The 15648-nt window shown below is 54.0% G+C and overlaps 1 protein-coding gene across 5 annotated transcripts in view; it reads right to left on the bottom strand.

Annotated features, from left to right (window-relative positions):
- Window positions 1–31: 31 nt before the first annotated feature.
- Window positions 32–15648, bottom strand: part of LOC122375460 (inactive dipeptidyl peptidase 10-like) — a 191392-nt gene continuing 175775 nt past the window's right edge. For all 5 annotated transcript variants that reach the window (XM_043354895.1, XM_043354980.1, XM_043355060.1 and 2 more), the window contains 3 exons: window positions 7048–7781; window positions 6278–6477; window positions 32–3365 (listed from right to left, as the gene is read on the bottom strand). In XM_043354895.1, coding sequence (XP_043210830.1) covers window positions 3240–3365; window positions 6278–6477; window positions 7048–7781 — 1060 coding nt within the window. In that variant the 3' untranslated portion in view covers window positions 32–3239. The remainder of the gene's footprint in view (window positions 3366–6277; window positions 6478–7047; window positions 7782–15648) is intronic.

The following is a 15648-nucleotide window of genomic DNA, read 5'->3' as shown; positions in this document are numbered from 1 at the left end:
CACTCCCCGCGGCAGCACATACACAACGGTCCACAGTCAATGCATACCTGTATTATAACAATGACACATTCCTCGGCTGTCCTGCAGTATATACCGTGTGCATACAGTGCTACACTGTACATTCAGCGTACATACAGTGTCTCACTGTACATTCAATGCACATTCAGTGTACATACAGTGGCACATTGTATAGCTCTCGTCTTACTGCGTGGTGGGTTTTCTTTTTTTCGACAAAACCGCGGGTGGGTATCATAATAACCTCAGAGGCAATGGTATCAGTCGACTGGAACTCATAACGGGCAGACGCGCGATGCGCCACTCTTTCGGTTAGGCCTTTTACAAACCCGCGCCCGGCTGGGCCTCTCATCCAACTTCGCCATAGGGGGGGGGGGGCGCATTGGGTCACACCAGGTTATCGGAAAGTAAGAAAGCTAGAAAGACGCGAAAGAAAAACAATAGAAAGCTCGCTACAAGATCTTTAAGAATCATACAGATCATCTTTCGATCGGGTCTCGCTAAAGTCACTGCAGGTCACCAAAAGTAAAATTATCAAGAATTTTGGTTGCCGGTTTTGACAACTTTTCACAATCGGCGCATAACTCTAAACAAAAAGAGCTACAGCCAAGCGTTAAGGGTGCGTTAACTTCGGAGGTGGCTCCGCTCAGCGTTGGTGTCTGAGCACTACTACTCCGATTCTCAGCCAGTAGATGTCTGCGCATTCGTTAGCCTTTGAAGGCTCTTTCGGATTGTTCATGTCTCAGATTTGTTCTTAGCTCAACGGTTTAGCGTGCAGAGGGCAAAAACTCTTAAATGTAGCGTTTCCCTGTAAAAGTTTTTTTCTGTGATAACTTTTGACATCAACCCTGTATTAGTTTGATTTTACCAGCATCGTATTTCTTTCGTCTAGATGCGTCGAATGAAACTAAACCTGCATTGGCCTGAAAGGTCGACTAAAAAATTCGGCCCAAGTCAAGGTCACAGAAAAGATCATATTGCATATTAGTCTATTGGTATCGTTTAACTGTTTCTCCCGTGGCGTTTCATCGCTTTATCGTGTTTCTATCAATTAAGTTAATGTCATAAACTGCTGGATACTTTTCATGACCTGAGTGACCTCAGGGTCACAAAGGGGGCACGGGTGCATTTTTCAGATTCATTGTATCATGTTTACCTGTATCCCGATGTATCCCGATGAGTGTTTTTGTTCCAAAAAGAGCGTTCCAATTGTCTCCCATTGACTTATAATGGAGAGCTGCGCTGGCCTTGGGTTACCGATATAAAAATTCCGAGATGTACACATTTTTGGCACTGATTCCCTCATGTCATAACCCCGAGTTTTTAACTTCTGGATGTAAACTATAGGAATGACAGAATCACTAAGTTTTTTTAGACGCATGATCACTACTTTACCTGGTGACCTGACCTTATGTGAACTGGGGTGAAAAAATCAGCCATGATGCGAAATTGATGTGTCATGAGCTATTCCAAGTTTTTTTTTTATAGCTTCGAGCTATTCTCGGCTTTGTCGAAAAAAAAAACACGCAACACGCAGTGAGACGATACATATAATGTGCAATGTACAATGTACTGTACATCCTGTGTCCCAGTGCACATACATAATACATTGTACATCTAGCGTTACACTGTACATACGGTGACGAATGGGCTACTGTGCATACAGTCAGTGTATTTGCACACACTCCGCCGCGCCATTGTGCCACCGACGGTCAGACTGTCACTAGACAGACTGCCACTGGACAGACTGTCAGGGGGACAGACTGTCACCGGACAGACTGTCAGGAGACGGTGGCCGTCCGGGCGGCGGCGCCGCAGCGACTGTAGCGCGGGCATCGAATATCTGCCGTCGGCCACGGCACGGCACACACAGCGGACGGCACGGCACTCAGACACCGCTGGAGGGCACGGCGGCTCGGCACACAGACACGGCGGCTCGGCCAGCCCGGCCGGCGGCACATCGAAACACGCTAACAGAACACAGAGCGACGGACGAAGGCCTTGGCGAGCCCACACGGAGCACAGAGCGCGACTGTGAGCCCACACGGAGCACAGAGCGAGCACAGAGCGACTCCGCGAGCCCACACGGAGCACAGAGGGCGACTCCGCGAGCCCACACGGAGCACAGAGAGCGACTCCGCGAGCCCACACGGAGCACAGAGCGACTGTGAGTCCACACGGAGCACAGAGCGACTCTGCGAGTCCACACGGAGCACAGAGCGAGCACAGAGCGACTCCGCGAGCCCACACGGAGCACAGAGTGAGCACAGAGCGACTCCGCGAGCCCACACGGAGCACAGAGCGACTCCGCGAGCCCACACGGAGCACAGAGCGAGCACAGAGCGACTCCGCGAGCCCACACGGAGCACAGAGAGCGACTCTGCGAGGCACAGCGCGATAAGCAGCGGGCCAGTCTTCAGACACCCGGGTGCGGGTGTGAATTCGCTGCCCCGAGCAGCAGACACCCGGGTGCGGGTGTGAATTCGCTGCGGCACGGTCCGAGCCGACAGCTGTCTGTCCGGGAGGCGGTACGTCTGGGCAGCTGCCCGGACCAGGCGGCTGTCTGTCTGGGCAGCTGCCCGGACCAGGAGGCGGTACGTCTGGGCAGCTGCCCGGACCAGGCGGCTGTCTGCCCGGGCAGCTGTCCTCAGCAGGCGGCCGTCTGTCCGGGCAGCTGTCCTCAGCAGGCGGCTGTCTGTCCGGTTAGCTGTCTGCAGCTCGCCGCTGTCTGTCCGGGCGGCTGTCCTCAGCAGGCGGCTGTCTGCCCGGGCAGCTGTCTGCAGCTCGCCGCTGTCTGTCCGTGGCCGCTGTCCCGGTGTGTCGGCACGGAATACTGCGGAATACACGGAATACTATGTGCACCCACGGTGCAATGTCGACTAGTAGTGATTCCAGAGACTGGCATGGTGACTCTGCCTTCTTTCTCTCCCTCTCTCCCCCCTCTCCTAACTGTTTTCTATCAGGGCTGCGTTTCAGTCCGGGGTTCCAGCAGACTCCGTTTTCGGCCGGCGCTCTGTCTCGGCCAGGAGGGTCCTCGGCGGCAGCGGTGCGGCTCCGCTGGTGCGTCCCGCGTCCCCCTCTGCTCCTGCCGCCGCCGGGCGGCTCCTCTCTCTCTCTCTGTCTCTCGGCTGTCACTGGTCGGGCGGCGTTTCGGCCGTGCAGCCGGCCAGCTTCTCGCGTTTGGTGCACACCTCTCCCCGGCAGCAGGCGCCGGGGGGCCGCTCTCATATGGTCTCGGCCACCAACTGGCGCACGTTGTCCGGCAGGAAGCACTCGTGCAGGTACTGGTCCAGTGTGCGGTACAGGTGCTCGCGCACTCCGTCCAGCTGGTGGCCCTCGTCCGGGTACAGCTGCCGGTACACGGGGCGCAGTTTCAGTACGGGAGGTACATATTGACACACTACAGTACAATTACGGTACAGCTGCCGGTACATGAGGCGCAGCTTCAGTACGGGAGGTACATATTGGCACACGGGAGTACAGCTACGGTACATTGATACACGCGAGTACAGTTTGGTATATTGGTACACGGAAATACAATTACGACACATTACTAAACGGGAGTAAGAAGCACCCCTGACGGTAAAGAAGGGGTGACGGTAAAACCCCGGACGGTAAAACCCCCTCCCTAGCCGTCTCGCTCCAAATTGGCTGGAACCTTACGGAAAAGGCAAAAATGTGCGTCGTTACGAGACACAGCGACTGGTATCTGATTTTCAGGTTTTAGGCCAACCGGTGACCCCTGTGGTCCGGTCAAGTTTCCCAGGGTAGGGGTTTGGTTTTGCTAACTAACTTCGCCACAAATAGTGGCAGAGCCACCGTGCTCGTGCCCGGGAACGTCGAATGATATCGGTACGTTTTGTTTGGGTTAGGTCACTAGGATGTTGACCTCAGGTCAAGGTCAGGTCAAAGCCATTGACACTCGGGTCACAAAGCTGTTAGGAGGATGTCACGCGGCATATCATTCGATGTGGCAGCTCTTTCTGAGTCAACTGATGGCTGAACCGACTCGATAGCTGATGACTTGTTTATCTGATGATGACGTTCATGAACGTTCAAGAATTGTTCGTGAACATGAGATCTTGAATGAATGAATTCGTAAATTATCAAATAAACAAACGTCGTTCAACCCAGCTTTAAAGTTCGGAACTTTTTTCGGCCCATCCGGTAAAGCAGCCACACGAGATGAAACGTAGGGCCTGAGAATTAGGAAATGACAAAACAGCGAAGCACAAAACAAAAAATGGCATTTGTGTCTGATGCACTGTAAGATGGCCGGCAGCACTGAACAATATCGGTCGCTGCCCCTGTGGCCGGGGTCGCTGTGTCGCCCAACAATATCACATGGCTCCTATGTGTATTGGCTCAGCAGTATAAGAGGATGGTGGGCACCCGAGATCGAGAGGGCGGATATAACGGCCGGGACCGGAGAGGGAGTTGGAGAGCGGACGACGCTCACTGGCGGTCACTCTGGTCAGTGAGAGCGGACGACGGACACTGATCAGTGTGAGCGGACGACGCTCACTGGCGGTCACTCTGGTCAGTGAGAGCGGACGACCGAAACTGGCGGTCACTCTGGTCAGTGAGAGCGGACGACGGACACTGATCAGTGTGAGCGGACGACGGTTAATGGCGGTCACTGGTAGGTCAGTGAGCGGACGACGGTTAACCCTCGCCCCGTTGGGGGGGGCCATTTTGCCCCCCCTGTGGTTTTTCCTGAATAGCAAGAAAACGGCGGCGCGCAGCGCCGCCAAATTTTTAGTACCTTTCCGGGCATCAATTTGACACCTTCACACCAAATTTCAAGTCTTAGGTCACCTTAGGTCAGGAGTTATTGAGGTCAAACTGAGGTCATGTTCGAGCAAAAATGAGCAAAAAACATGCAATCTTGAAACGCTCACCAAATCTACAGTTATCAAGCAATTTCAAAGTTCTTTATATGGTCTAATAGACAAAAAGCGGCGCTACAAAACTGCTATCTCGGATTTTCAAAATTTTGGTTTTTTGACCCAAAAAAATTCAAAAAATTGATTTTTTTTAGAGAAACTAAAAAAAAAAATCCAAAATTTTTCCGAATTTCGAAAAAACCGGAATATATGTGATAGTCCCTGCGCTCTTCTATATACATAAAAAATTTCAGATCGATATCTCGTTTTTTTGGCCAAGTTATAGCGAAAAAACTGTTCAAAAATTATGACGTCAAATTTTTGAACTCAATTTTTAGCGATTTTAGACCTCGTACGGCAAAACAAAGACCACCATTGAACTCCTCGTGACGAGCTGCATCGATTCGATACCCATTTTATGCAAAAATATCAACTTTGAAATTTGACCTAATTTGACCTGACCTTGACCTGACCTTGACCTGACCTTGACCTGACCTTGACCAAAACGTGACCTAAGCTGGCCCCAAAGGCTGCCTGACCCACATAATCGCATTTGTCATGTAAAATGGACCATAAAACATGTATCACACGACACTTTCATATTGTGACCCCCCAGTGACCTGACCTCAGTGACCTGACCTGGTATCAGTGACCTCAACTAGCAGAATATGTGTTTGAAGAACATTTCCCCATCGATGATTTTCAATGAAATGCATTTTACTCGATTTTACAACGCATTTCTTGAAATGCCTGTAAACGGTGAAAATTGGACCTTTGACCTGACCTGTGACGTCATCGGTTTGACCTAGGTCAATAAAGTTGGGTCACAAGGTAGTTCCCTGATAGGGCTATCCAACACCGTTTGCCGCTTGTCGCTATGTTGCGTGGTTCTCGAGATCTTAGGGGGGGGGGCCAAAATGCCCCCCCCCCCCCAACGGGGCGCGTTGCTCGGCAGAGCCCAACGGGGCGCGGGTTAATGGCGGTCACTGGTAGGTCAGTGAACGGACGACGGTTAATGGCGGTCACTGGTAGGTCAGTGAGCGGACGACGGTCACTGGTTGGTCAGTGAGCGGACGACGGTCACTGGCGGTCACTGGTGGTCAGTGAGGGGATGACCGTCACTGGTGGTCACTGATCAGTATGAGGGACGACGGTCACTGGCGGTCACTCTGGTCAGTGAGAGCGGACGACGGTCACTCTGGTCAGTGTGAGCGGACGACGGTCATGGTCGGTCAGTGAGCGGACGACGGTCACTGGTCGGTCAGTGAGAGGGGACGACGGTCACTGGGGCCGGAGGAGACGCAGAACGAGACCGGAGGAGGGAGAGGGAGAGAGAGAGAGAGGGAGAGAGAAGAGAGGGGGAGCGAGGCACTGACCATCTGTGAGAAGAGTGCGCCGGCGCGCTGCAGCCGCCGTGCCAGCAGCAGGGTGTGCTGTACGCTGACGCTGGTGTCGGCCGTGCCGTGCACCAGCAGCAGCCGGCGGCCCACCAGACCGGCGCCGCCCACCGCCGACTCCGAGTAGCCGCGCTGGTTGGTGTGCGGGTCGCCCAGCCGGCGCTCACTGGCCGCAGACGCTGCCGAGCAGGCCGAGGGGCGTCAGTCGGGGCGGGCAGTGGTTGCCCCGTTGGGACAGTCCGCCCGCCTCCCAACGGTCACTCTGGAGATGAATTACGGGTTCCGGTGGGGACCTGCCCCCATCCACCGGTTGTCAGGTTGTGTGGTGGCCGCCAGCCCGGAGAGAGAGCGTGAGGGAGGACGCGGATGGGTTAGTCCTGAGGATGACGAGGACGGGTGTCGGTGGTAGCTTCCAGGTCCCAGTGAGCTCTCAGTGGCAGCGGACTCTCCGCAGAGTCCCCCAGTGGACTCACCGCAGAGCCCCCAGCGGACTCTCCGCAGAGCCCCCAGCGGACTCACCGCAGAACCCCCAGTGGACTCACCGCAGAGCCCCCAGCGGACTCACCGTAGAGTTCCCAGCGGACTCACCGTAGAGTTCCCAGCGGACTCTCCGCAAAACCCCCAGTGGACTCTCCGCAGGGCCCCCAGCGGACTCGCCGTAGAACCCCCAGTGGACTCACCGCAGAACCCCCAGCGGACTCACCGTAGAACCCCCAGTGGACTCTCCGCAGGGCCCCCAGCGGACTCACCGTAGAGTTCCCAGTTGGCGATAGGCGCCACGGCCACGGCGCAGCGCAGCTGTTGGCCCGGCGCGGCGCTGGCCAGCAGCGAGGCCGCCAGGTAGCCGCCGTATTGCCAGCCGGCCACCAGCACGCGGCTGGCGCTCACGAAGCTCAGTTTCTCGGTCAGTTGGGAGACCACCAGCCGGAGAGCGGCCGTCTCGGCGGCGCCCACCGGCACCTCCGCGCCGGCCGCGGCCGGCACCTCGACCGTGGCCACCACGAAGCTCTGCTGGGAGGCCAGGTAGGCGGGCCAGTCGACGCGCCAGCGCCGGTCGGCGGCCGCGCCGGGCGCCAGCCACAGCAGCAGCGGGTAGGCCGCCTGGTCGCCGTCGCGGTACTGCGGCGGCACCAGGAGTCGGACGGTGGCGGCGCGGCCGGCCGGCAGCGGCACGGCCAGCAGCCGGACGGCCGGCGCCGCCAGGCCGGCGGCCGCCGCGCGCAGCGCCGTGCTGTTGCGCAGGCTGACGGCGCCGGCCGGCGCAGCCAGCGTCAGCCGCGGCACGTCGGGGCCGACGCAGCGCAGCGCGTACCGGCCGCCGGCCGCCACCAGCGCCTCGTGCTGCAGGCAGCGCGGGCCCGGCGCGCCCTCGGCCGCCGGACACGTCAGGCAGTGGACGGTGCGCCGCAGCGGCGAGCGGTGCTCCGAGAGCCGGTACAGGTGCCGCTCTCCCGGCCAGCCCTCCACGGCCGACAGGTAGTAGCTGCGGCACGCCGGCGCCGCCGTCAGCTCCACACACACACACACACATATACAATGGCCAGAACAGATGGATGATGCTAAAAAAACGGCGCCGCTCTGCCCCGCTGTTTTACGGACTCTTGAAAAAGCCGGAAGGCGGAAGGCGCGTTAGCCCGCGCCCTGGTGGGGTCTGTTTATAACGCGACCTGGTGGGGGGGGGGGGCTATTTTTTGCCCCCCTCGTATCTCCGAAACTACTGGACGGATCCGCAATATTCAAACGGCGTTCGAAAGGCCTGTCAAATTTGTCTAGGGAAACCAAATTTCATTGACCTCGGGGTCACCGATGACGTCACAGGTCAGGTCAAAGATGAAATGTTTCACCGTTCACGGGTCTTCTAGGGAATGCGCCATAACACCGAGGAAAACGCATTTTGTCGAGAATCAGCGGTAGGGCGTCAGTTGCCTAGTAGATATGTTGCTATTAGAGGTCACTGGCAATACCAGGTCAGGTCACAGGTCAGGTCACCAAGGGTCACAGGTCAGGTCACATGAGCCCAACTTTACTAAGGTTGTGTGATACATGTTTTATGGCCAATTTTTCATTTCCAGCAAAATGGTGTTGGTTATAAGACTATCAGGTACGGCTTAGGTCACTTTCTGGTGAAGTTCAGGTCAAGGTCAGGTCAAGGTCAGGCCAAAAAAGGTCAAATTTTAAAGTTGATAGTTTTGCATAAAATGGGTATTGATTCGATGCAGCTCGTCACGGGGAGTCTAATGGTGGTCTTTGTTTTGCGCTACGGGGTCTAGAATTGCTAAAAATTGAGTTTGAAAATTTGACGTCATCAATTTTGAACAGTTTTTTTCGCTATAACTTCGCCAAAAAAAAGAGGTATCAATCACAAATTTGGTATGTGGATTAGTGATGTCAATTACGGAAAATCGGCATACCGATACGAAACCAATTACCAACCAAAACCGTGGAGAAATACCGAAACCAAACCAACTTGGGAACATGAGGAAAATACCAACTTTTTACCGATTCCTTAGCCTCTTAAACATTACCGAGGGTTCATGATACCAACAAAATACCAAACACATTAGGATTGAAATACCAAATACCGAGTTGGTATCGGTTTGGTATTGGTATAGGTACCAAAAAGTCGGTATCCGATTGACATCTCTAATGTGGATGAAAGGCGGTAAGGACTATCACATATATTCCGGTTTTTGCGAAATTCAAAAAACTTTTTGGATTTTTCGATTATTATATCCAAAAAATCTATTTTTTGATTTTTGGGGGTCTAAATCCAAAAATTTCAAACATTCGAGATAGCAGTTTTGTAGCCCTGTCCAATCTACAGCTTTTATGTCTTTATTATTTTTCTGTATTTGCAAAGCTATAGGCCTCACAGCTTTATTATTTTTCTGTATTTGCAAAGCTATAGGCCTCACAGCTCTTCCCGCGAAACCCTTTTTTGGGTCGAAAACGGCAGAACATGACGTCACTCTGACGTCATTTCCGGCCAACCTATCATAGCCTTTGGAAAAATTTTTGATCACAATGTGTAAAATTGATGTCCGGAAGGGTACTGAGAGTTTGGTGACGATCGGCGCAGCGGTTCTGGAGATATATCGAAAAGTCTGGAGGGGGGGGCAAAAAATAGCCCCCCCACCAGGACGCGGGTTAAAACACGCCCCCCCCCCCCTCCGTCCGCAGGACAAGGGTCAAAACAGAAATATATGAACAATCTCATGATATTTTCATGATTCAGGATAGGGGCATGTTGTTCAGGTTTCCTGTCCAGAGTCCATATTCATCAAGCTTGAGTTCGGTAGGTACTATTGGTCTCAAGATAAGGGTCCAGGCGACCTGTAGGTTTGATGCGGTGAATACCCCCACCTTCGCCACACTCGCTCGGTGCTACGGAGCTCCGATCTCGCGACCGGTCACCTGTACTTGTAGACTGTGCCGCATGACATAGCAGTTCAGCGGGCCAGCGGAGCTTAGGCGGAAACTAGCGCCGCGTTTGACAGAGAAGGGCGCTTACCATTCCGGCGGGAGAGCCGCTCGCCATTTTAACTCCATGTAGCGTCTCGCTGACAGTGAAAGACTCTACAGGACGACACTACATGGGTCGGCAAAAGTTATGTCCACTACCCATGACAACACTTTCCGGTTCCTAATCGTGTCTACACCTGAGGGATGACGATTCAGGCTGCACTCCTGCATTGCACGGTCCTTGGCGGCAGAACATGAGGTGACGAACGGACCTCGGGTCACGGATCACCGAGCTACGGCCATTTTCACAGAGATTGTCCACCTGAAAGGCTGCGTCGCTACATGAAGGTCTGACATTTCTATCAAGGGAGCTGAACCAGACAGTCGGCATGCTCCAGGCCGAAATGACACAGCGTGTCATTGCTGATTGGTTGGGACATCTGCCTGTTGTTTTTGTTTGCAAGTCTTAATTATAGACGAACTATCTGCACAGCCCGGTGTTGGTGGGATAAGCATACGGCTGCTGGCAGTGTCGCTGATCGTTCCAGTTTGCAGAGTGCGCCTACCATTTCAAACGTTACAGAAGTCGCATTGAAAAAGGCGGCCGGGAAGAGGGGCCAATAGTTCGCGACAAAATTGGCCAAACGGCTCGCGCTGAAGCGCTATCACATCTCCAAACGGGACCGTGAGACGCTATTGGAAGAGCTCTCCGAGGCTCATTACCTACCTTTGGCCCAATGCTAGGCCAACGCATGGTCAATGACATGTTGATGTAACGCTGGCGGTTACATTTTGCCAATTTTACGGACCTCAACATAAGACTACAACTCAACCCCGCGGCGCGACTCAAAGAAGAGGATAGAAAATGTAACGTTAATGCGGTTACATTTTCTATCATTTTTTGCAAATAGCATCATTGGCTGCAACGGAGACCTTTTTCTAACTTCAATTCCGTTCTGTTCCTGGCTGCAAACACGGGCTACGACGCTACGGCTGATCAGCGTCCCATCTGGCCACCAGGTCCCCCACCGCGCCGAGATACCGAAAACATCCATTTTTAGCCCGGCCACATCGTCAAAAGGGTGTCGGAGCGGCATAACGGGCTTAGTACCGTTATTCGAGATCCGGGATCGCCGCCCGTCTGCTGAACAACAACTCTTACAAGCAGCGTATTTCTCGGTTCTAACATTTCAAACGTTTCGGCACAAAAGCAAACTGCTTCAAACAGACACCCGCCACGACAGCTGCGCGGCGTCAGCGGCCAAAAGCGGTCATAACAGCCGACCGCCGACAGGGCGCGAAGAGGGGGGACGGCCCGGTCACACGGTCGCGCATAACGGTACAGCACCTGCGCGGCCGGGCAGCCGGCACCGGCGTTGTCATGACAACGGCCCCTCCGGAGGCTGCGCGTCAGAAAACGGCGGAGTAAGGTCGACCAGCCTGTATAAATCTACATGAGATTCAACCAAACTGAACCGGCCAGCGAGACCAGCCAGCGGACTGACGTCAAGGTCGACAGAACGTGCAGAACCTATTGGAACCTAACCCTTCGAGAGAACCGGCGGACAGCAAAAAAAGGGGCGGAGCTAGGGACGAGCACCAGAGAAGAGCCCCAGGGCAAGTGCAGGCAGAACGGAGAGGGCATGGGAGAGGAGCAGTCAGTCAGGACGGGAGGAGAGGAGCAGTCAGTCAGGACGGGAGGAGAGGAGCAGTCAGTCAGGACCGGAGGAGAGAAGCAGTTGGGACGGAGGAGAGGGGCAGTCAGATCGACCGGGAGGAGGAAGGCGGCCGCGCTGGAGGAGCAGGAGACGAGATTGCCTGGGTAGCGGGATCGGCGCGGTGGAGGATGGCTCCGTGACCCGTGCTGCTGAGAGTTGACCGGGGGAGGAGGACCGAGCTGCTGGTAGAACCTCTGGAGCTGCCCGTCTGCGCCGGGGCCCCGCCCGTCTACTCGTCTCGATGCCGCCCTCGTCAGCCAACCGTCAGCCCAGTGCCCCAGCGAGCAACTGTACGAGATTCGGCAGCCACCACCAAGTAAGGTCAGCACTCAGCACCGGTGACACTTAAGTCTGCTAGCCCGTCTCATCCTTACCCTGTGCCCCTGTCTGCCACCCTGGTTCTCTCTCTCCCTGAGTTTTTTTTTTTTTTGGCATAATTAGTTTAATGATGGGCCTGATTAGAGGGGGCAGTAGCGTATGTGTGAGGGTATGTGAGTGTGGTGTGTGGGATGATTGATGGGGCCATTAGCGGGGTCACAGCGGCGGTGCGCCCTGGCACCTGGCGCTGTGACGTGGCGTCAGGATCGGGCTCTGCTCCGCTCGTCAGGTCAGAGGCGCCCACCGACCGTTAATCTCTGAAGGGGGGGGGGAATTGAATGTTAACTGCCTGCGCGCATTCATCTGACCGGCATTTCGTACGGCCACCGGGTTTGATTGCAGCTCGTCATTGCTTTTGTTTTATCATTGCTTTTAGGGTTTGGTTGCTTTTGGTTCATCATTCGTGTCACCACCTCTAAAGTCCAAGGTGAACTTGATTATTGGCGCTGTTCAACATTTGATATAAACTTCATTAGCATTGTTCTGCTTAAAAATTTTCTGACTGTTTTCATCTCTTTGCCTTTGTGAATAAGAACGGGGATAGTGAAACGATTCTTTCAGAGGTCATTGGGGAAATATGATAACGGTTGGGGATCGATTGGGAGACTAAAACATGTCCATGGTCGGGTGAGGGTGCTTCCGTGGGTTTTGCCAACAACAATACTGAAGGGACACCGTATGGGTATTATCGGGTCACACTTGGGTCCGATAATCACGAGGAATCCGGTTGCGAAAATGATTCGTTTCAAATCGGCGTCCATGCTAGCGGAGCGGCCGAACCGGCCGAACGACGGTTCACTGAGATCATGTAGTTGGTCGTCCCGGGAGCAGCTGGTGACGGCGCTCCCGTAGTTAAAGGCACCTGCATTAAGTCGCTGTTCTCTGCTGTTTTTTTTTTATTCAATTTGTTTAGTTCATTCAGCCTATCAGTTGCAAATCATTGTTAGTGTATTTATCGATTTTTTTCATTCATCCATGTTCATCATTTTTGCTGTGAATTCTGCTTAGGATCAGTAGGGAAGTTTTTTTTTAATTCAGTTTCCAGTGGATTCAGCTTATCACTTGAAAATTATTGTCGTTTCAGTTATCAACATTTTACGTTAAGCACTTTGGTATTGCAAATATCTCGGTTTAATTTCGGATTAGAATCAATAGCTAACAGTCGTATTATATGGTCAGCTAGAGTTCAGGTAAAAACGTGTTAGGTCATTATCTGAAATGTCCGTTCGTGCCTCATCACCCTGCGCTTTGTATTTTGCCGTGTCGTTTCGTCGTATGGAATAATGTAAATGAAATAGACGTGCTTATGGTTAACTTGAAATTGTAATTATAGTTCGGTCTCCAAGTTAAGTAGAACGTTTGATGGGAAGCAGTCCAACTTCCTATTCTTAATTCATGAATAGCTCGATATCGCCTCGATCGACTTACAGAATTGCTTTGCGATTAGATTCCTTACGACACGGCAAAAATGCAGTAGTACGCTTCACATTTATATCATGAGCTGTACTGGTGATTTAGTTATAGGATTATTCAAGAAAAAAAAATAGGAACAATCGCGTGCCATTAATCACTCAACCCGCGGCCGGGTGGCGACGGTCAGCTGCGCTCTCGGGAATAATGAGGGGGACGGTCTGCCGCACGGGGAGGGATCAGACGGCCCGGGCTGAGCAGCCAGCGGATTAGCGAGTCAGAGCGGGACGGATGGCTGGGCGCGCGTCGGGGGCGTGTCGGGGCCGTGCTAGGTCATTGACAAACAATTACGCTGTCAAAGAACGATTGAACATGGACTTTTGTTTGTAAAGGAGGAGATCAATGTGGTTAGTTGTTCAATTAGGGCATAGCATTAGTTGAGAACGAAACGACGGCTTCAATTTTACTCGTTCCTTGTTAATTGGTTCAGATGTTCGTCAAAGGTCTGGATAATCCGATTAAACCCGAGAACCATTCAAGTCATCTAGTATTTAACGGACATTAAAGCTGACCCATTCTCACAGTGCATTCAAGCATGTGTGTGAATAATCGACACCGCCGCCTTCTCACCTGTTGTCCTCGCCAAGTCTGTCGATAAGTCGTCTGCCTGTCAGTCTGTCTGTCTGTCTGTCTGTCTGTCTGTCTGTCTCTCTGTCAGCCCGTCTGTCTGTCGGTCTGGCCTGTCAGTCTGTCAGTCTGTCGGTCTGCCGGTCTGTCTGTTTGTCTGCCTGTCTGCCTGTCTGTCTGTCTATCTGGCTTTTTGCTAGACCGACGGTCGATCAGTCCATCGGTCAGTCCATGGTTTAGTCTGTTGTTCGGTCAATCATGTCGGTCTGCCAGCCCGTTCGTCTGTTTATTCGTCAGATTGCACGTCATCCAGTCGGTGAGGGAGTCGACCTGTCTCGTTAGCCACCCCGTCGCTTTGTCGGTCCAATTGTCTGCACGTGCTTCTGTCAAATGGGTTAGATTGTCGGTCCGTGGATTTGTCAAAATGTCGATCGGTGCGTCTGTTGACCGTTCAGGAATGTCTGGCGGTCTGGCTCCTCTTCCCTGCAGTCAGCCCTTCCCTAAAAACGCTCACATCATCCACTTCCCTCGTCTCTCTCTCTCTCTCTCTCTCTCTCTCTCTCTCTCTCTCTCTCTCTCTCTCTCTCTCTCTCTCTCTCTCTCTCTCTCTCTCTCTCTCTCTCTCTCTCTCTCTCTCTCTCTCTCTCTCTCTCTCTCTCTCTCTCTCCCCCCCCTCTCTCTCTCTCTCTCTCTCTCTCTCTCTCTCTCCCTCTCTCCTTTATCTTTCGCCTTCCCGTTCATTTTGCCCTGAAAGGTCCCTCCATTGCGAGTGGTGTCGATTGTTTACATAACACGGAAGGAATCACGATTGTAAATGATCAGTACGATAGGTGTCCAGCGCGCCGCACTCATAATAGTGTGTCGTCGGGTCAGATGGAAGCGGTCCCCGCAGTCGAGCAGTCATCGTGCCGGGCCGGCGCCCGCCCCGATAATCCTCATTGTCCGCTCGGGTCGCGGCGGCGACAGGTCATTAGCGCATACCAGCCGGCCGGCGCCGGGTCAGGACACGCCGCCGTCTGGCCGGGGAGACCCCAAGAGGGGAACAGCGGACGACCGTGCCGTATGGACGGCTAGTGCCTCCAGTCCAGTTAGCCCGCCGCCGAGCTCGCTGCCGAGCTGGCCGACCGAGTTGACGGGTGGTCCAGTGCGACGGTCACCCCTGAATGACGTCACTATGGCCTGGGTGATGCGCGGCACCGATCATCGCCAAATATGCTGTGCGCGCCACCCCGTGGAGTAATAGAGCATCACCCCTTCCTGGAGACGGTCCAGAGGGCCATCCTACACAGGCTGGCATGACGTCCCGCGCCATTCTCAAGCAGAAGGCAGCCGCCCGACCCCAGCGAGCGATCATTAAAGGGGATTAACTGCCAGCGGGGAGCAGAGTCCGTCCCAGAGGGGCGGAGGTGGTGCGGTATGGGCAGCTACTGGTTCTACTATCCCAGTAAAGAGCTGCAAAGCTCCCTGCAGAGCTGGCCGATCGCTGTCAGGGGCGTGACATCTGCCCTCAGGCAATGTGAAAGGAGCTTTTGTCGATCGGTGCCCTCCGGGGCCATGCAGACCGCTCCAATTGTGCACTGACGGGTGTTATAGCCCCGGCCCACGCGTGCTCTCCCGGACCGCGCCCACTATTCATGGTGACCAAGGAACTCACGTCGATCATCCTCGTGACGTCATGGGCCTAATGCCAACAGTGCCCTCAGATGAGTGACGTCATAGGCCCGGAGCCCTCGGTACGTCGGGCTAATCATGCCA

Source organism: Amphibalanus amphitrite, unplaced genomic scaffold, assembly GCF_019059575.1.
Source record: "Amphibalanus amphitrite isolate SeventyFive unplaced genomic scaffold, NRLGWU_Aamphi_draft 000004F_arrow, whole genome shotgun sequence".
Lineage (NCBI taxonomy): Eukaryota > Metazoa > Arthropoda > Thecostraca > Balanomorpha > Balanidae > Amphibalanus > Amphibalanus amphitrite.
The sequence above is the reverse complement of the archived record's forward strand: the minus strand, read 5'-3'. Positions and strand labels throughout refer to the sequence as shown.